Source organism: Arthroderma uncinatum (assembly GCF_011692745.1).
Source record: "Arthroderma uncinatum strain CBS 119779 chromosome Unknown scaffold1, whole genome shotgun sequence".
Taxonomy (NCBI): Eukaryota; Fungi; Ascomycota; class Eurotiomycetes; order Onygenales; family Arthrodermataceae; genus Arthroderma; species Arthroderma uncinatum.
Genome location: NW_022983863.1, coordinates 2,298,114 through 2,317,666, shown reverse-complemented (window position 1 = coordinate 2,317,666; position 19,553 = coordinate 2,298,114). Strand labels below are relative to the sequence as shown.

Genomic DNA, 19,553 nt, shown 5'->3' with positions numbered 1-19,553 from the left:
ATGGCTATTGTCTGGAATCAACCCAGCCATATAGTCTTGGACGTGCAGCCTGCACCGATAAGGACTGGGACACATCGTCCGGGTGCCCTGATCCATGTTCAGAAAGTACGCCTCCCTGTCATATCACCATTTGTTGTCCAAAGAATGACCAAGTCTAACATGCTCAATAGTACCTGGCAGAAAGGGAGAAGGATGCACAGTCGTCCTCTATAGCTTCCTCAATAACAAATCGCTGTACTGCGCAAACTCGATCGTCGCCAATTCATCAAACAGCATAGGCTGCGCCGAGGATACAAAACCATTCACCATCAACAGTGGTGATGTTATCACCAACAGAGCCCTTCTCGCGAAAGCCGATTGCTCCGTACCTACGCTCAACCAGACAGCAGCGAACAGTGGCATGCCCTCCTCCACTGCCACCCCTACCAGCAGTCCTGACAAGGATAACAGTGACCCCAAGACTATCGCCGTCGGCGTTGGTGTTGGCATCCCTCTTGGGATCTTAGCCGTATTCGCCTTCGGATGGGCCCTCTACGAGCGGAAGCAGCGATATCTCCTCATAAACTCCCATTCATCGCAAATGATGGAGCCACAGCCATACACCATGGAGCCGAAGCCTGTACATATTAGCCCAGTTCCCCAGGAATTGGGAGACGAGAACCGCTAAATATACACTGGAATGTGGGAAGGGAAAATGGGCACGGCTATCTTGATTGTAAGATTTCGGGAAATCTACTGGTATCAAGGGTTGGAGGGGGTATTTCCTTTTCTATTCTTCTCTGTTCTATATAAACCACCCACTGAACCGCGACCTTTGCGATACCCAATGAATTGTACAAAAAACATGTTGTCCGGTGGCGGTATAACATGAATTAATATCGATATAAAATACCTATATCACTTTATCTCTACAGCTTTTCTAACAACGTCTAGCTTCTTCATATTATCTTACACAGGTCTCAGTAACTTAGCACGGAATATCTATTTATGCCGAGTACAGTTTACGCCACCGAAATGAGCTGCAGATGGAGCACGAAATTTGTCAGGCAATCCAGCATTGCTTTTACTCTCGCAGAACTGCTTTACCAGGTTTACCTCTACAATAAAACCTTGAGCGAGAACCCCAGAACACAGCTGTCAACGAGATAGCCGTGAGGATGCTAGCCAGTCGCCAGCGGCATCCGAGAAGGATAACGAGGATGCTACATACCCAAGGAGCCATTCATCCAAGTTCATATTCGCCTTAATGCTAGGTTAGATGAATATAGCCGAACTTCTGACAACTTACTCTCAAATCTCATGGCTCGAAATATCCTGACGGATGAAACATCCACTAAATTATCCAATCTGGACCCGCATGCTGCCCTGTCCATTTACAACTAGCACAATGCAGCGTAACAGCCGTCACCACGGATGTCGATTAACGACTCTCTTGCTCCGAGATCCTGGTCCTTAAGAGCAAACCGACTTAATGGAACGGTCTATTTACGCCTACTGGACCGATGCCAGTTCCTATGCAACCCCTGTTTCTATCAATAATTGATACCCCTGTTGATATTTGTCTAGGCAAACTAGTCTATAGCAGGGGGATAGATTAATATGTATACGCCCTATGCAGAGATTTCACTGTTTTCAGTTATGGTTATCACCGATGTTGTACCCCGTACTCGTCTGATATAGCTATATCTCAAAAAATATATAGAAGAAAAAACAAAACATCTGTCGCAGCTGGAGGAGGAACTATGCGAGTTCTCAACATCCCCCTCTCGGCCTATATCTCTGCGTTCTCCCCTCGATACACATGCCGCTATATTCTCGCCTCCTTCCTCCTGTGCTACCTCCTCCTCATCCAGTACGGTCGAACTCATAACTATCGCGACCCAACTTCCGTCTTTTTTGATGCCAACAAGGGGTATGAACCGATATACTCTAGGTTTAGAACTTCCGAAGCCACCAACTTTATCCGGTACATCGACGCGACGGCCAGCCCTCGAAACGGTACTACCTCACCAGGGGATAGCAGCGCAAGTCTCTGTGTCGGGATTGCCTCCGTTGCTCGGAAAGATGTGAGCTATATTGAAGCGACGGTTGGGTCCTTACTCATGGGCCTCAGCCAGCGGGAACGTGAGGATATCTACTTGATCTTATTCATACCTCACGTAGATCCAACGATACACCCGTCCTTCGCAAGTAATTGGACATCGGCCATGGTCGATAGAGTCTTGCTCTATGATGTTGATGAGGAGAAACTCAGCCATCTTAGAGAACTGGAAGGAGAAGGCGGATTGTTCAGGGAGAAAGGTTTGTACGATTATGTTTACTTGCTGAAAGCTTGCCAGGCCGTGGGAACACCGCATATTGTGATGGTGGAAGATGACGTTCTTGCAATGGATGGCTGGTACCATCGTACAAAGCAGGCTTTGGCAGATGCAGAACGACAGACTGCTCAACTGGGTGCTTCAAAGTGTTAGTATTGATCCCCTCGTGTTTGACTACTTATACTAAATATCTGATACCTCGAGAGCAGATCTATACCTTCGATTATTCTACACTCAGGGCCTTCTGGGATGGAATAACGAAGAATGGTTCACTTACCTCACTGGCTCTATCATCTTTATCGTATCCCTTTGGGCTGTACTCGTTGCTACTCGGTGGTGCATCCCTCGTTCTGGCCGTCTGCTCTCAAATGAGGTTCTCGCACTTGTTTGCCTTGTCTGCGGACCTCTCTGCATAATACTATTTTTCGCCTCAGGCCGCTTGTCGGTATTGCCGACTCGAGCGGGAGTTCATCAAATGCCACGCTTTGGATGTTGCTCCCAAGCTCTTGCGTTTCCACGCAACCGCGTCGCGGATATCGTATCATGGTACGAATCAAAGAAAGTTGGATTTGCAGACTCGCTGTTGGAGGAATATGCCAATGCCAATGACGAGGTTAGATGGGCTTTGACCCCGAGTGTATTTCAGCATGTTGGCTTGAAAAGCTCGAAACGAAATGGCCCTGCTGATGACGATGCCGCGAAAGTAATTTGGAACTCTGGGTTCGAATTGAACGACCCGATTGCACTGGAGCTTGAGCATGAAGCCGCTATCAAGCCTGTGAATACCATGTAAATTTAATAAACAGTGTAAACAGTCACTTAAAACCTACTAATAATTTGAAGCGTTAGACAGATTCTTTTGGTTTTGTTTTAGTTGAGCATATCTCAGCTAAAAATATATCTGGAGGGAGGCCCAGCTACCGTATATACGATTACTGATAGCATTTTTGATCCATTTGAGAGGAACAGTCGCCTCAAACATGATTTGTATAGTTATCTAAATGAGACTGTTCTGAAAATTCCGACAAGACGTTGATAAGTGTAATATCAAGGTTGTAAAACGTGAGCATTGAAGCAGTGCAGCCTGTCTATACGGTGCACCATTAGGGATTATAATTAGTACGCTAATGAAGGCCACTCCTAACTCCATGGAACTGAAGCTGTAACTGGAATTCCATCGTCTCAAAACGTACTTCGCCACTGAAATTACATCCTGCCTAAGGCTTGGGCATCACCGCATCGGGCATTGTTCTATTTGGATTTTGATGTCCGCACGCCACATGTGATATCATATCGTGGCGCCCTCAGCATTGGAAGCGGCGGAATAAAGTAAGAATCTCGCTTGTCTGTATGAATTGTATTTTATTTCATTGATCAGCATTCGTCAAATGGATGATGGATGCAAAGGGCCAAGGCGCCCATTTCCCTGGACAAGTAAATATACACACCTCCGCTGGGTATCAAGTTTGATTAAAGGAATGTAGAAGACAAAAGGGAGGCAACATTGGATGGTACATGAAGGGAATGTGAACTAAAGGATGCAAGGAAGTAAATAAGCCAGCATCGAGAAGATAAACCCACCCTGCCACTCTATAGGCCAAAAGAAGTAATGGCAATCAGAGAAAAATACTAAATAAATAAATAAATCAAATGGATTAAATCGAAACATTATAAAAGGGACATAAGCAGAACATTAAGAGTAAAAACAGATACAAGCGATCCAATATCAATCATTAGGTGCAATGGTTAATCAAACCCTCTCATTACGTAGAAAAGGACAGTAAATGGGATATGCAGAAGTAAAGTAAACGAAACACAGGCGCAAAGACACAAGCGTGGCTATTTTTTATAGAACAAAGACATGAAATAGTAGAAAGAAGGGCATGCAGAGCAAGAAGAGAACAAAACATAACGAAAAGGGCGAGGATGTCGAAGAGGGCAAGGCATTAGATTAGGTATTATACCAACCAGCCTAGGCAATTGGGATATAATCAATCAGTCAGTTAGTCATTAAGTAAGCCAGTTTCAGCATGGCCGGTCCTAATTGTTCAAGTGGTCACCATTGACAAGTGCGCCGCTGGTCTCGTTATTTGGTGTTATTGGGTTCGATGCGCTGTGGTAAGAGACAGTGCTATCCCCGCTGCTACCGGCGTTGGCGTTGACATGGGCGTTGGAACTGGTAGCGGTAGGAGTGCCTGATTCACGTACGCTTGCTGGATCTCTCTCCCTCTCCCTCTCTCTGGTGGTGTCTCGTGTATCGCGGGAAGAAGGCGAGACGTCGCGCGAGTGAGAATGAGAGCGACTAGTCGTCGGAGTCTGAATCGGATCAGATGGACGCACTAGGGAAGATACTTGCATCTGCATCTGGACCTGACCATGTCCCTGAGCCTGTCCATGGCTTCCTTGTGGTGGTTGTTTCGAGGTAGAGCTCGGATTGGCATGGGCGTTGCTATTATTTCTGGTATGAATCTTAAACGTATATTCCCCGGCTGAGCGGGCCTGGGCTGCGGAGCTGCTCTGCCTGCGTCTTTCCGTGCTGCCTCCAGAATGAGATCGATTGCGTGGGTTACGACCAGAAGTAGAATTTGGACTTTCCGTGGTGGCTACCTCTGACAATTGGGATGGAGGAGGTGGGACGGGAGCGTGTGAGGCCTGGGTTTTGCGCTTCTTGGGGGAGTGTTGGTATTCATTTCGTAGATGGTGAGTCTGGGAAGAGGCAGAGGCCGGGTGGCCGGAGTGAGGTGAGCTGTTGGGGCTTTTTCCAGCGGGAGTGCTTGGCTGTGACTGTGGTGGTACCCAGTGGTGGAATGAAATAGGAGAGGTCTGGGAGGGCGGTTGTGCCTGAGAAGGAGTTGCAGACTCGTGTTTGAGCTGCATGGAATGAGAAGAATGAGAGTGGGAATGGGAATGGGAATGGGAAGACTGCGTGTGGGCACTGATGGCAGCGGAAGAAGGAGCGGAGTTGTTCCTTTGAACGGGATGATGCATGTCAGAAGCAGTGGAGATACGGGGAAGTGATTCGGTGGTTATCTGGGGGTGATGAGACATGTTATTTGGTCCGTATATAGTGATTGGAGGGTGTGACGATTGCGGAGACGGTTGTTGCTGATGATTATGCTGTTGATGCTGCTGGTGCTGTTGATGTTGATGATGCTGATGCTGTTGATGCTGGTGCTGGTGCTGGTGCTGTTGATGCTGATGCTGCTGATGATGCTGCTGGGAAGATGGAATGGAGAGCCTGGGAGCGGGAGAAGGAGCAGCGTATGGATTGGGTGCTATCTCACGGTTCTCAGATGGTTCCATTGGACTCTGCTTCGAGCGTCCTGGGAGCTCTGGAAGCTGGCTGAGGGGATTGAGAGGCACCGGCTGAAAGGAAGGAGGCGGAGGCGGTCTGTACTGCTGAGTATACTGATGGTCATGCCGTTGCTGGCCCTGGTAGGCAATTGGATTCGCGTTTGGAGACGGACTCATGTTACTCCCGCCCTGGGTCATCTGGAGGATATACTGCTGAGCCCACTGAGCCTGGGGCCCGGCCAACCCCACAAACACCAGGGGCACCATATGCGGCGGGACGTTGGAGTTGAGCGTCTCCTGCAGCATTCTGTGCTCGATCTTGCGCTGGTCGAGCTTAAGGGACTCCTGCCGGGTCCGCTCCTCCTCCTGCTTGCGCTTGTCCTCCTCCACCTTAGCCTGCAGCCATTGGCGCATTGCGTCGTCGTGGCCATCACGGCTGCCATGGTCACGACTGTCGCGGAGATGCTGATGCGAGTGCGTTGGCGGCGGCGGAAGGGGGATGCTGGTTCCGCCGGTGGAGTTTGAGCTGCTGGAGCTGTTGTGGGCGTTTGTGGACGTCATTTCGGTGACGGTCAGGCCCATCGCAACTGGTGGAGGCAGGTTCCGGAGCGAGTCCATCTGACAGCGAGCTGGCGTCGAGGTCAACGGCGACGGCGGTGGTGACGGCGACGGCGACGGATGGGGGTGTTTCTGGTATGCGTATGCCGGCGTCGTGCGCGTGCATTCGTCCAGAGCCAGGGCGCCGTTGCGGGAGGAAGCCTTGAGGGTGAGCAGCATGAGCTCGTCTCCTCTTCTTCTTATTCTCTTTCGTTTGTGTTGTGACTGTTGCTGTTGCTGTTGCTGTTGCTGTCTGTCTGTCTGTTGGCGGTGCAGGTAATTGCGTCGCCTTCAGCTTGAGCTGGATTATCCTGGGCGAGGAGAGGTTAAGAAGGCCATCGAGAGCCGCTGCGGAATGTGCTGGCTGGTGTAATTATAGCAGGAGGATGGAGGCAGACGGTGGAGGTTGCGCCGGGCAGAGAACCCTGGCCCATCGCAAGTCGCAGCGCATCCCAGGCCTTTTCTTCTTCATCCGCATCCACTTCCACCTTTTGCTCCAGCTCGTATGTTCGACGCAGGTTGGCCGTATTTGGAATACGCACCGGGGCGGCGGTACAGCACGGGGCAGCCCTGGGCACGACCCCATTGGTCCACGCGGCTCCACTTCCTCTTTCGGACAACTTAGACCTGACCACACCACACCCCCATCTACAACATGTCCATGTCCATAAACATAGGCCATAGTACATGCTCATTGCGCAGTATAGAGTGTGCATATAAATATAGTGTAGAATAGTGTAGGTAGCGTAGGTAGCGTAGGTAGAGTGTAGAGTAGGTAGATGGTCACCGAAGTTTCCCGATCGGGACAAGGCCTCGGGCTTTGGCATGGACCCACCTTTGTCCCAAAGCGGAAGGCGGACCGGGCCCATCTTGGCATCAGCCCTTTCCCCTTTCGGCCAAGGCAGGTACAGCCGAGGTTGCTCAGCCCTTCCCACTTGCCGCTTTGGGACGACTTTCCCTCCCACAGCCACGATCTCTTTCTATACATATACCACAGCGCACACAAAACGCACCACGAAACCGCAAAAACGCACATATAACAGCTCACAGGGCCAGGCAAGGCCGTCTAATTATAGCGAGTACAGCAGTACACGGCACATAGCACAGAGTAGGCTAAAGGGTGCACAGAAGCAGATGCAGGTACTCTCTCTTCTGCATCGAACTCTGCTGCATCGCGCCGTTGGCCTTCCTGGGGCCAAAGGACCCTGATCTCCCGATCTCCCAGCGGGCGCCTATATTTAGAAGCTGACTCAGCCTCTCGTCCCCCTTTGGGCCTCTTCCTCCCTCACACTCTATCTCGACTCCCACCCACAGTCACTAACATACGGAATATACAGCATGCATTTACTATATGCACACGGCGTACGGCACCAGCCCGTATCGACTGTGCCGGTCTTTCATTACCGCCAGCAGCAAGATAGGTCGAACAGGATGGATGCGACTGAGGGGCCGGGGGGCCGTTCGGGGAGTAATTCTTATTCGGAACGAGTCAGCTATAGACAACGGTTTGGTCGTGTATGATTAGCGTCGACATATACGAAGAGGCCTGGAAAGGGACAGCAGAGACAATGGATGGCCTATCGATAACCGCCGAGGTATGTGATGTGATGAGACAAGGTTGGGCCCCCTCATCGACTTCGCCCGCAGCCATTCGGCCAACCACTACGCGAGACATGGACGAGAAGGGGGGTTCTGTTCCCGCTTTCAGTCCATCAGACGGAGAATACAGTTCGGTTGGTTGGTCGGGGGCTCGCGAATGATTGGGGTTGGCCCATTGTTCAGCCCGACCAACCAACGGATTATATGTAAGGGCCGGCGCTTAACTCCATCACATACACACACAATCGGCAGAATACCACGATCGCCTCCTGCACGCTGCACGCTGAATAAGGCCTCAGGAGGGGCCGCTCGCACTCTAGAAGTTACATGCTAATCCTTCTACTTCTTTTCTCTTCTCTCGTCTCCGGCGCGCAGCGGTGTCCACAATACACAGACCCAGATGTGGCCTCCCCCCTCTCCCCTCACCCCCAGATTGCCATTTAGACCACCAGAAGAGCACCAGGTACCCAATCATTGATGTTACTTCCCCAGACTTAGAGACTATTTAGCCAGGGATCAGCCAGAAAGCTCCGCAGTACTCTTGTCTGGACCCCAGCATACAAATCATCTTAGTTCTCGCCATTGAGGCGCACCTCTGCAGCTTACAGCAAGTACAGGTACGATCACCTCGCCTCTCGACCGGCCAATTTGCAACACCATCGCCATCAGCTGCAACCTCATCGATACCGGTTAAGTCCGTATGTGTACTACCGACTTATCCCAACATGCACCTGCATGACTGCTTCCATGAAGGAAGGCAAGTGATACATTCCCCAAGAGCCATTTCCACTAGAAGCTGTTCGTCTCAACGGTTCTTGCCAAGTCCTTATCCGCAGCCCGCAAATTACAAGTTCCTCTGCATATAATGTCCATTGCTACGGAAGGTCACGTTGGAACCAGTGCTCCCTTAGCCTGCCAGCAATATACCAACGTTCCATATATCAACCATGACACACCACCACCTCAGTGGCACGAAATAGACCAGGCTACGTCAGCCCACAGTGGCCACTGCCTAAGTCCGAGAGGCGTAGACGCCCAAACCGCAATACTTATTGATGATACAGCCATAGCTCATGTCTGTGCCTCCTGTGCCTTGGCTTGGTACAGCTTGCGCGTTCTCACCCCATTCACAGGAAGAGAGAATCATGCTTGCACCTGACTTGAATGTACTTCACTTGTATACCTAGTGCAAGATATTTGCATTGGAACAAGCTCGGCCAAGCCTGTGTGGCGTTCAATGCAGACTGGTATGTATATACAACCTGTATGCAAGGAGTCAGGAGTGATCAATAGCTGGCATAATTCGACAATCATTAAGTCTTCAGGGAACGGAAATGTAAGTAACGTGGCTTGGAAGTGCAGATGATACAACCGCGCCGACCACTTGGTACAGTCATCTTAATTTCATCTCCGGCGGTACGGAGACAATTATGCCCGGTATGACCCGACTCTATATCTGAGCTGTGCTTCATGATGTTGAGCTCCTAGTTTGGCTTAGGGCTATCTATGCACGCTTTCAGTACATCATAGAGACGTTTGCAGGCTCATCTCAGCGGCGTGGTAGTGGTATATTTACTCTCTTGCACATGTGAGGGGTGTATTACTGAATATTCAGGCGCTGCTCTTCTATCATATGAACAGTTTACCTGGTGGCGTGGTAGAATTGCAACCGAGTCTGCACGTGAATAGACATAGGAATCTCATGCCTTACTAAAAGAAAAAGTTGCCAGAATACGAGGTCATAGTTTTCACCCCCTGGTCAGGGAAAGAAAAGATACGTGATATCAAGATCTGATTCCGCGGATCATGGCCCCTCCGTCGTGCTTACTAATATCCGCTGCCGTCTACCCGCCGCCAAGCCTATTTTTCATTGGGTCTTGGCTGCGGGTAGGGAAGACTCTGTGCTTACTTAATCAACAACTACGTCATAATGCGTAAGCCAAGTATGACTAAGCACGAAAAATGCGGCTATCTCGATGTTTCTTGAGGCTTCAAGAGATGAATTAATCCATGCGCGACGGGCAGTGCGATGCAACATCAGAATTTTCCTGGATAGCTTCAACTCGAGGTAGACGGGTATAAGTATGACCTCGATTCTCGTTCGAAAAGCTCCATCATCATCAACAGCATCGTCAACAAGAACAATAACAATCACAAAGCATTCAGATCTATACCAATCAAATACCACCACAAACAAACAAGCACACTATATCAGTCTACCAACAAACAACTATCCATCAAGACAACTCAATCTTATCCACTCCATACATCTACTCCAACTTCAATAAAAAAGCATTCACAATGTCTGCCAACTTGACCGACTTCAGCCTCCACTACACCCCAATGCTCATTGATGCAAACGCTTCCTCTCGCCGCAACTCGAGGACCTTTGAGCGCCACTCTGCCTCCGCCTCTTCAACTCCCTCCTCGTCCCGCGCCTGTTCTCCTGCTCCAGCCTCCCGTCAGAGAATGGACAACAAGGCCGCTGAGAAGAAGTCGAGCACAGAGGCTCGTGCTTCCTTCTTCGCCAACCTCGGATGAACATTCAACTCGATTCATAAAATGTTTTAAAACCATTACCATTACTTAATTACCACCACGAGCTGATGCAGCAACGACACTCCTTACGACAACTATGGCTTTTTCAATATATGGGACGGTGATACGGCAGTATCTAATTTTTTTTTCTTGGCCTTTTATATATAGAACAATAGTCACTAATACTTAATACTTATTTGTATACTATTAATGTGCCTTTTATAATCAATTAACCTTATGGTTCATACAAGTGCTATCTAATCTTCCGTATTCAGTATAAATTTACTTGCAATATGGTTATGTGCAACTGGCTGCGTGCGATTAACACCCAAGGCAACAGGGAATATCTCAAGTGAGCAGAATTGATCATTTAATGATTACTATTCACAGGCCTGGGCAAATTTCCTTCAAGCGAGCAGGAAATGAGCCAAATATAGTGGTTGACAAGGATCGCTCGTAAGTCACTGCGAACTCAACCCGATGTAACCACAAGGCTGGTCGCGATGCTAACTTTCGAGCCACTCCTTATCGTCTAAATTATCGATTCTAGACTTGTTTATACTGCGGCGTGTATGTACGTGAGAAAATAATACATTTTGACCCAGCCCCCGGATGTATTGGACGACGTTCCAATGCATGACTTTGGTTGTATCCATGCAATCCCGAGTTCCATGTATGTATAGAAGCACAGAGCAGAGCCTCCCTCAGCCTGCAGGGCTAAAAATAGACCGATGCAACATCTCAGCCTGGGTGTATCTAAAGCAAGAAATAGAATGATAAGACCGGTCATATACTCTAGGCACCGGCAATATACAGAGTACAGAGTACAGGACAGTATATCCGAAAGGAGTCCGAAAAGAGTAGTGAAATGTAGAAGGTAGCGTCTCATATTTGTACTAGGAAACATAATCGTTTCACTACGGTCTATATAATACTGCCAGTTATTACTCGCGATCAAATTTGACGAGAAACTCCGTCGGCACGGTTGGTATATATTTTCGTTCACGCTCGCGGTTGACTCCACCGAACCCGGCCCCGTAACTTACCAGCATATCGGTGCTAGTGGGCAGTTGAAAAGGAAGTGTTAGAGATGGGTCGAGAAGAAGCGGGGCGTTCTTGGGGATAGTTATTTGTGGTGATGGGGGTGGCGCGGGCGAGGTAGCACCACCTGGGGAGGATGGAGGAGGCAGCACTCGTGGTGTTTTGGGGGTTTGTGGTTCCTCCGATGGTTTCGTTTCATCCTTTGCATGGTCGGTGAATGAACCTGTTGTACCGGGGGTTTGGGGCGGTTTCGAGTGCTGTCGATGCTGTTCTAGAATCTGCTGTAATTGCGATGGATCCTTTTGTACAGAGAGAAGGAGCTTCATGGCGTTCTTGGAAAGACCCTTCTCCCCGACTTCTGATCGGTAGAGCTTTACAGCATGGAGAAGCTGGTTCGGCGTAAGGCGTTGGAGTTGTTCTAGCGTCTCTACCAGAGCATCCATATCTTCGCCCAGCGACGAGAAGCATTGAAGCCACTGTAGCAGTTCAATGAGGGGCTGTAGGTGTCTACGGGCTGCCTCAACTGTGCTTTCACCAGTGCAAGTCGCGGAGCCATTTTCATAGTGTTCAGGTTGTCGGCTGTTCGTACGTGCCCAGTCCTCAAGGGCCGATACGTTCATTCGAATTTGCATCGCCTTGGTTCGAGCAAGGTATTGCTTCGTAGTCATAATTCTGTTGAAAAGCTCAGACCCAAGCCAGTAGAACAGCTGTGCTATTATTTGAGTCGTGATAATTGAGTGGACGTCGTATAGATCTAGCACAAACAGAGTCGACGATAGCAGAGATGTCACATTACGAGGAGCAATTTCGGCCCGTCTCTTGGGAGACGGTGGCCGGTACCGCTTCTCCATTGGCTCCGGCTTTACCTTCGACTTGGTTCTAAACAGCTTCCATTCGTTCTGGAACTGAACATCTTCAAACCCCGGGATAGTCTCGTGGTCGAGCATTGCTGTGTCCAGAATTTTATCTATGCGTCGCTCGGCGTCGCGGATGATTAGTATAAATATCTCATTGATCAGCTCTGCAAGATGAAGCTGGAATTCGACCGTTGCTTCGACCAACTCGGCGTCTTTCTTCAAGTAGTGTAATAATAAGGTAGCGTTCGATATCCAAAACGCCAAAATGGTCATGTCCCACTGGTGCTTTTCGACCACGCGGTTGATTCGATCTGTAGCGGAGTGAAGGAGCGTCTGTAGGAGGTCGGCGCTGGCGTGATAATGCGCGTAGCGTGCGCAAAGGAAGAGTAAATTTGCAGGGACAGGTTTCTGTGAAGGCGATCGTTGAGGGGTCATGTTCGTTATAACAATATCCAATATCCTTTCCAATTCATGTTCCTGAAACACAAACATTTGGTCGTTCAGGCATCGGTCCCAGGCAAATTCTGGCTGCTCCTCAAATTCATCAGGGGACTATTTTAACAATAATATTAGCATGTGTTCTTATCTTGTAGGAATATAAAAGCCGTACATCTTCATTCTTCTCGTCAAGACCCAAGCTCGACAGGTCAACTTCTAGATTTATCGCGCTCTCCTCCATCATCATCCTCCTCTTCATCTCGTTTTCTGCCATTTCTTCCTCGAAACGGCTATGGGAAAACCCGGAATCATAAAAGTCCTCTCCACCACCGGCAGATCCAACGTTATAGCCATTTTCATGGAGATACTTTGAAATATCAGTTCCAGGTTGTATAAAGTCAAACGCCGTCCCGCCAGAAGATGATCTGATATCGGGCGACGCGCCGTGGTCTAGCAGGTTCTTTGCAATGGTCTTATGTCGGTTCGTCATAGCCCACATTAAAGCACTCCATTGATTGCGATCTTGTTGGTCGACAAATGCGCCAGCGTCGAGCAGCGCCGATACAACCTCATGGTGGCCCTACATTGGTTAAAGGTTAGATCCCCGATTCACACAAGCCATCCTACCGACCTTCCGATTAGACGCCCACTTACAAAACAACTGGCATAAATCAACGGCGCAGTCCCTTCTTCATCTGGCGCATTCACATCCACATACTTCATTGCCTTGCCACTAACCAGCTTCCTCACCCGGCCTACATCCCCATTACTCGCAGCCATATTCAGCGTTCGCTGCAGAATATCCTTCTTTTCCTGATCCGACAGCTTATCGTCAGACGCAATAACATCCTCGTCCGCTTCGACGTTTTCCCCATCACGGTGCGCCGCCTGAGCAGCTAGCATTTCCATTAACCGGGCATCATTAGAATCACCTGCTCCAGTCCCTAGCCTGGAACCACCGGTTAAGCTCTGGGATGGGAGGCGAGGGTTGTAGAAGTCTTCTTCAGCGTTATGGTCGTCGAGGGCAAGGTTGAAGGAAAGTGGTTTCGTAGGCATAGGAGTGGTAAGGAATTGCGATTGTCCTGGCAGATGTATACACGTATGTTAGTCTATATAGGGGGGACGGAGATGGGGCAGGATCAAGAGGTACAATAAAATCTCACCTTGCCATCCATCATATATCTCTGTTTCAGAGTTATAGCTTGGAAATGAGCGTCGGTCGTCTAGTGACGTTGGCAAGTCGGGGGGTAGAGTTCTCGGCTTCTCGACGCCCTCATCACCGCTGCTCTCGTGCTCTGCAGCAGTAATGTTGAAGGAAGGCCCCCGAGCATGCTTCTGGTCCCGACCCTCAGAGTCCATGGCATCTAGATGGTGCGAGATCCAGTCCAGTCCAGTCCGGTCGGGTTTGGTGGTGGGGGATTAAATATGAAGCAACGACAAAAAAAGCTATCCTAGACTGCGGGGGAAACCAGCATCTGAGTCCATTAGGGCGAGTGAGCACGCGGACACGGGCCGTAAGCGGTAGTAGGAACGCCGGGCCTGAATATTGGATCTGGTTTGTATCTGGTGAATTGCTGGACCGTATGTTGACGTGTATTTGCAGGTTGTGAGTGACGATGTTTTATGGCGAGGGTGGAAGAATGTTGTTTCTGGCCAAGATGAACTGGAACCGGCCGAGGACAAACTCCGATCTCCAACATTATACATCAAAACACAACCCAACTACAGAGCAGGCCAATGTGAAGAATTATCATTACTTGGATAGAATCTGTCGCCAAAAAAAAAAGTCTTTATGTTTAATCTTAACATGCTCGTCACCGCCGCGCTGCACCAGCCCCAGATATGAGAAGAAAACAAACAAAAGACCACACCGATGCTCCTGAGTTAAGAATGATGATTACCAGATCCGGCCCCAGGATGCGCAGATGGAGATGATTATTCCAAAGAAAAGTAGACAAAAAAACCAAATGCAAAAGAGTATGAGGAAATAAATTAGAAAATAAATGGCCATGATATGGAGTGGTTCGGAGATTGGTGTTAATTAAATATGTGAAACAAGTCGGTTTCATGTATGATGATAAACCTGCTGGTCAATCGGTCGCCCGCTCGAGGAATAACGCCGTTCAACTCATTCAATCGCTTTGCTAAACATTATGATATCGTCGTCCGGCAAAGCCGCAATCCAAAGACACCGCTCCAATATTCCGGGAACGGGCTCGAAGGCATATTTTGTGCTGGCATCAATGAGGCGAAGGAGGCTCTTCACAATGGCAGCTGTGGTATGGTATCGCTCAAAGTTGACCAATGGCTCACCGTCACGGGTGCTTGCGATCTGTGCTGGCTTTTGAGCGTTGTATGTGAGGTCTTGCACATAGAGGCCTAGTTGTGATATGAGTAAGGACGGACGAATGGAAAACGGAAGAGAGGGAGAAAGAAATTTGGGGGATGCTCACCAACAAAAGGAATACAGCCGTCCTGAACGGAAGATTCCATCTCAGACCTAAGTTTATGGAAGTTACGGATGGGTTGGATCAACGATTCCATCTCGGCCAGGAACCCCCTTTCAACCTCCGGAACGCGCTCCCACGTCTTCGTCAACCGCGAACAGTCGACAGACGACAAAGCAATAACCATCTGCAACATGGTGGCGTAATTGCGCAGCTTACGAGCGTATACAGCGATATGAATTAGTTTCGTGATCACGAGAGCACGCTCCGCGATATTCTTGGTTAGCACGATTTCAGACACGGCCCATTTGACCATTAGATTGAACCGGGCGACAACCATGTCTAAGCCCTTGCGCTCAGGGCCAGCGAAGATATAGTCGACCCAGTTGAGCGGGGAAGGGCAGGAATGGGCCCAGCGCATATCTACAAGGTCTTTCCAATCAACTTCACTGAGCGCAGCTTGCTCAACGATAGTGAATTGCTGGGCGAGCGTGTGCGAGTCGTGAGCTAGGATAAAAGCGATGTGACCAGAGCTAGGAAAGGTGCTGCGCGTGGGTGTTGGAGTGGTGGGGGTAAGAGTTGGCTGCGAGTTATTGCGAGGACGGGAGAAGTTTGGATGGCTATCCTGATACTGGTTGGTATATGGCGGGCCTGCATAATGATTGTATGGCGGCAGGGAGGCCGACGGGAGAAGAGCCGGTGGCATAGCAGGCGCTGCGAGGGGATGCGTGGGATGCGAAATTCCCTTGCCGATAGAAGTGTCATCGTCCACCGAGAGCTCGGATGAGAGTTCGGAGACATTGTCATCCATATTCTCATCTACTGGTGACGGCGCAGTCGCACCCTGCGCAATCCTATCCATGCTTTCCGTCTTCTCTATGAGTTCAATAGACGGGTGCGATGGCGTATCTCCGCCCAACGGAGACCGATTCTCACCCCTAGGAACTCTAGGCGTTCTCATCGATTCATCGTCCAGCCCACGCTCCAGGAGCGGAATGGAAGAGTACGAATACTCTGATCCTAGGTACGACTCAGTGTTCGTGCCTCCACCCGCATTCCCATATACGGAATAAGCCGTGCCGTTGATGTTGACGTTTATGCCTTGCCCGTGTGCGCCTTGCCCCTGTATTGGACCATCCACAGGTCGGGGGCGACAGGCACTCTGCCCGCCAGTATTAGGGCAGACAGCCCTAGGAGAAATTTCATCAACCTCAACATTCATATCTGCCCTCCACCTTCCTTCAAGTTTAAGAAGAGTTGACTCAATACCCCCATCCCCCTGGTCGGGTATCTTCCGAAACCCGGCAACTGCGTTTTCAAAGATATGCCCGACATGGGGCTGTGGAGAGGAGTGGGAGCGCGTGTTGCTACGTCTAACTGAATATTGTGCACTCGATGAAGTGGATAAGTCAACTTCATCGTCTTCATAGTCATCGTCCTCGCTATGCGAGATGGAGCCAACGGTCGTTGATGTACGGGTGATATACAACGCCGAGGATGTGGAGTCAGTTGCGGTTGTGCCAGATGCAAACTTGAATTTTGCTAGACCACGCTCAGTGTCGACGTCTGGTTCTTGGTCGTCGGAGTCCAATGCGGTTTGCATCTTGCGGAGGTTGCCGCCTGGCCGTCGACGAAGTCGTTTCTCGGGTAGCCGCAAGGGTGTGGCAGTGGGCATCCGTGCAGGCAGAAATGAGTCTCTACATTTAATCATATCTGCATCTGGAGTTGCCTTGGGCATGTCCGACGCCGGCCGTTGCGTACAATGCCCACCCAACACGCTCTGATAAGATGCATACTTTCGAAGCCTCGAGCCTGATCTATCGATAGGGGCATTCTCGTGATGCGTTGAAAATGGGGTGATATCTAATTTATCCTTTTGAGGCACCTGGATGGGGATAGGTGTGAGCGGGTCAATCTCTGGTTCTTCAGCAGCCTTGCCAGTGCCAGGGTAATACATCTGGAACTCCTCTGGAAGCAACGAAAGGCCACCCCCTGCACCAACGCGCGCACCAGTATCATCGACAATGACAATTGACTGGCTGCCAGTTGTGATTTGGCTAGATGCTCCGCGTGAGTAACTGGGAATAGGGAGTGAGGGGGCCACGCCCGTTCGGGACTGTGACTTTGGACTTGGACTACGAGCGGCAACAACTGGTGTTGCTACTGGTGTTTGACTTGCCAATGCTTGATAGGACTGGTACGTCCGCTCACACAAGACGTCGATGCGTGAGGCGCTTCGGATGCCTGGTCGCTTTTCACGGTACCTGTCGGAGCCAAAGACGATATTTGGCGGGAGAAGAGATGTTTTGCCATGCGCTGATACGATCGGCCGCGGTTCTGGTTTGTTGGAGTTACTATTAGTGGAGGTACTAGCACCGGAGCCACTGCTGTACAAGACACGTCGAAGTGAACTCATGAACGTTTTGACTGCTGGCGCCGGAGACTTTGGTGGCGATTCTACCCGTGTGAATGAAGCGGCTGCTGACGGTGGTGGAGAAAAGGAAGACGAGCTAGGTGGTCGAAGACGTGGCATTGATGGGTCTGGTGGTGGTGACGGCGGGCATGTCATTGGTACATCTGGCTCCGAAGGTGCGAGCATGCTTCCTCGAATGATACTCATGTTCACGCCTCCTGAGGGTTGCGCGGTTTCGGCAGAGAATTGGCCAAGTGACCCTAGTCCAAGCCCTGCGCCAGCACCATCGATATTGATATTTGATTGAGGTTGTGGGAGAGGAGCACGGTCATCCCGAAACGAGTCAGAGAAGCTGCCGCTTCGTTTATGCGAGTGAGAAGAGTGAGAGTGGGAGTGGGAGTGCAGTGGCCAACGCCAGATAGGAGAACGCGGACTAGGGGGAACGGGGGAAGAGGCGGAAGCGTTTAGCTCTGGAATAGGGTCCGGGATGGCATGAGGAGCTCGACCTTGGTTGGAGAAACTGTTACCGCGTACTGAGAGCCGGGATGAGGGATTGAAGCTTGACGGGTTGAAGGTAGACGACGAAGGAGGTGGACTTTTAGGAAAATCGTTCATGGAGGCAGCCGATGCCTTGCGGTTATGGCATGTAGGCGTACCCGGTGCAACAAGTTCAGAATATGAAAAGCACAATCCATCACCATTAGGTCTGGAATCCGTTCTGTTAACACCGGGGATAATGGGATCCTCTGGTCGTGCATCGTTGACAAACTCTGGATCATCCCAGTACTGTGCACATCTCCCGTTCCAGCACCGTTTGAGATCTAGGATGATCTTGGTATCACTGACGTCACGGGTATTACGCTCTCTAAGATCATCATATAGTGAATTTATGCGTGAACAGAACTGAGCGCGCAGGCTCTGGTTTGCAACAAAGTCGTCAACGAAGTAGTTTAGTATCCAGTGCCGTAGGGCGGCGAAGACACGGATACGGATGATGCGTCCATCGTCTGCACGACGGTTGATAGCCCACTGGAGACGAGCAAGAAGGAGTGAGAGCAGATTGCTCGCAGAGAGGTAGGATCGGAAGGTGAGAAAGAAGTCCGAAACGAGTTCATAGTCCATAAACGACTCGGAGGAGATCTGGGCAACGATGCGTGCTGGGGTAGCGGCGGAGAGCTGCTTAGTCTGCTTTGTGTACCGAACCACAGAAGGGTCGTGCATTATAGGGATGAGGTCGTCGAAGACGGAAGGGTCGATCGGTTCCTTTAGCTTGTAGAAGACAGATTGGCCGAGTCCCCTATCGGCGGACTTATGCACGGGCCCGTCCATCTTGTCCATCGATATCGGCGGAGACAACCTGCGAGGACTGGGTACCGGCCGGTGTGTCGAGGCATGTCTGTCAGGAAACTTGAACTCGTCTAATTTATACGCAGGCTCTGGTATATTTGGCAGTCTCCTGTCTCCAAGTTCGTACCCCTCGATAACGACCTTCAATCCTCCGCGAGTAGGACTTGGCGGGACGTCGTCGATGGTGGGCAGAGACTTCCACCGACGGAGGTGATGGTAAGCCTGCGTGTGTCCATGGGCGAGAGTGGTGTCTGGCTGGTCAACGAGGTACGAGAACTGTGAGTTGGACCAGACGCTGGCTCGATGCCCTGCAGGCGTTGTAGTATCGTGTATGCTTGGACCCGGTTGCAAGCTATGCGGTGTGTAGGGTTGATTGGCGATTGGTCTGTCCAAACCGTGTTAGAAGTACCGAACTTGTGTAGTCAGCGGGAAAGGGAAAAGTGAAAGGGACAAGAGGGTACCGTAGATATATACGCCCATTGTTGCCGACGTTGGCTACCGTGAACTGACGTCCGTGAGAAGCACCTCGGCGGCGGTGTAGGACCTCATCGCTGCTCTTGACCTCACGCAGGCCGAGGCCACAGTTGTGGACGTTCTGGCTCTTCGCGACGGAATGTCTTCGTGGACCGAGAGCAGAGTAGTAGCTGGAGCTATTGGTGTTCAT

The 19,553-nt window shown here is 50.2% G+C and overlaps 6 protein-coding genes across 6 annotated transcripts; 3 read left to right on the top strand and 3 right to left on the bottom strand.

Moving 5' to 3' along the window:
- Window positions 1-667, top strand: GIQ15_00711 (uncharacterized protein; the record flags this gene model as incomplete). The annotated part of the gene is made up of 2 exons (XM_033548128.1): window positions 1-82; window positions 171-667. 2 exons carry the CDS (start codon window positions 1-3, stop codon window positions 665-667), a joined length of 579 nt encoding a protein of 192 aa, XP_033409079.1.
- Window positions 668-1,742: 1,075 nt separating this feature from the next.
- On the top strand, window positions 1,743-2,471 carry GIQ15_00710 (uncharacterized protein; the record flags this gene model as incomplete). The annotated part of the gene is made up of 1 exon (XM_033548127.1): window positions 1,743-2,471. One exon carries the CDS (start codon window positions 1,743-1,745, stop codon window positions 2,469-2,471), a length of 729 nt encoding a protein of 242 aa, XP_033409078.1.
- A 1,887-nt stretch (window positions 2,472-4,358) lies between these two features.
- Window positions 4,359-6,389, bottom strand: GIQ15_00709 (uncharacterized protein; the record flags this gene model as incomplete). Its single annotated transcript, XM_033548126.1, has 2 exons — window positions 4,359-5,348; window positions 5,682-6,389. 2 exons carry the CDS (start codon window positions 6,387-6,389, stop codon window positions 4,359-4,361), a joined length of 1,698 nt encoding a protein of 565 aa, XP_033409077.1.
- Window positions 6,390-10,109: 3,720 nt separating this feature from the next.
- Window positions 10,110-10,349, top strand: GIQ15_00708 (uncharacterized protein; the record flags this gene model as incomplete). Its single annotated transcript, XM_033548125.1, has 1 exon — window positions 10,110-10,349. One exon carries the CDS (start codon window positions 10,110-10,112, stop codon window positions 10,347-10,349), a length of 240 nt encoding a protein of 79 aa, XP_033409076.1.
- Window positions 10,350-11,290: 941 nt separating this feature from the next.
- Window positions 11,291-14,041, bottom strand: GIQ15_00707 (DIL and Ankyrin domain-containing protein; the record flags this gene model as incomplete). The annotated part of the gene is made up of 4 exons (XM_033548124.1): window positions 11,291-12,796; window positions 12,855-13,262; window positions 13,337-13,764; window positions 13,846-14,041. 4 exons carry the CDS (start codon window positions 14,039-14,041, stop codon window positions 11,291-11,293), a joined length of 2,538 nt encoding a protein of 845 aa, XP_033409075.1.
- A 769-nt stretch (window positions 14,042-14,810) lies between these two features.
- GIQ15_00706 (low temperature essential 1) lies at window positions 14,811-19,553 on the bottom strand (the record flags this gene model as incomplete). The annotated part of the gene is made up of 3 exons (XM_033548123.1): window positions 14,811-15,061; window positions 15,136-19,274; window positions 19,351-19,553. The coding sequence occupies 3 exons, from the start codon at window positions 19,551-19,553 to the stop codon at window positions 14,811-14,813; spliced, it is 4,593 nt and encodes a 1,530-aa protein (XP_033409074.1).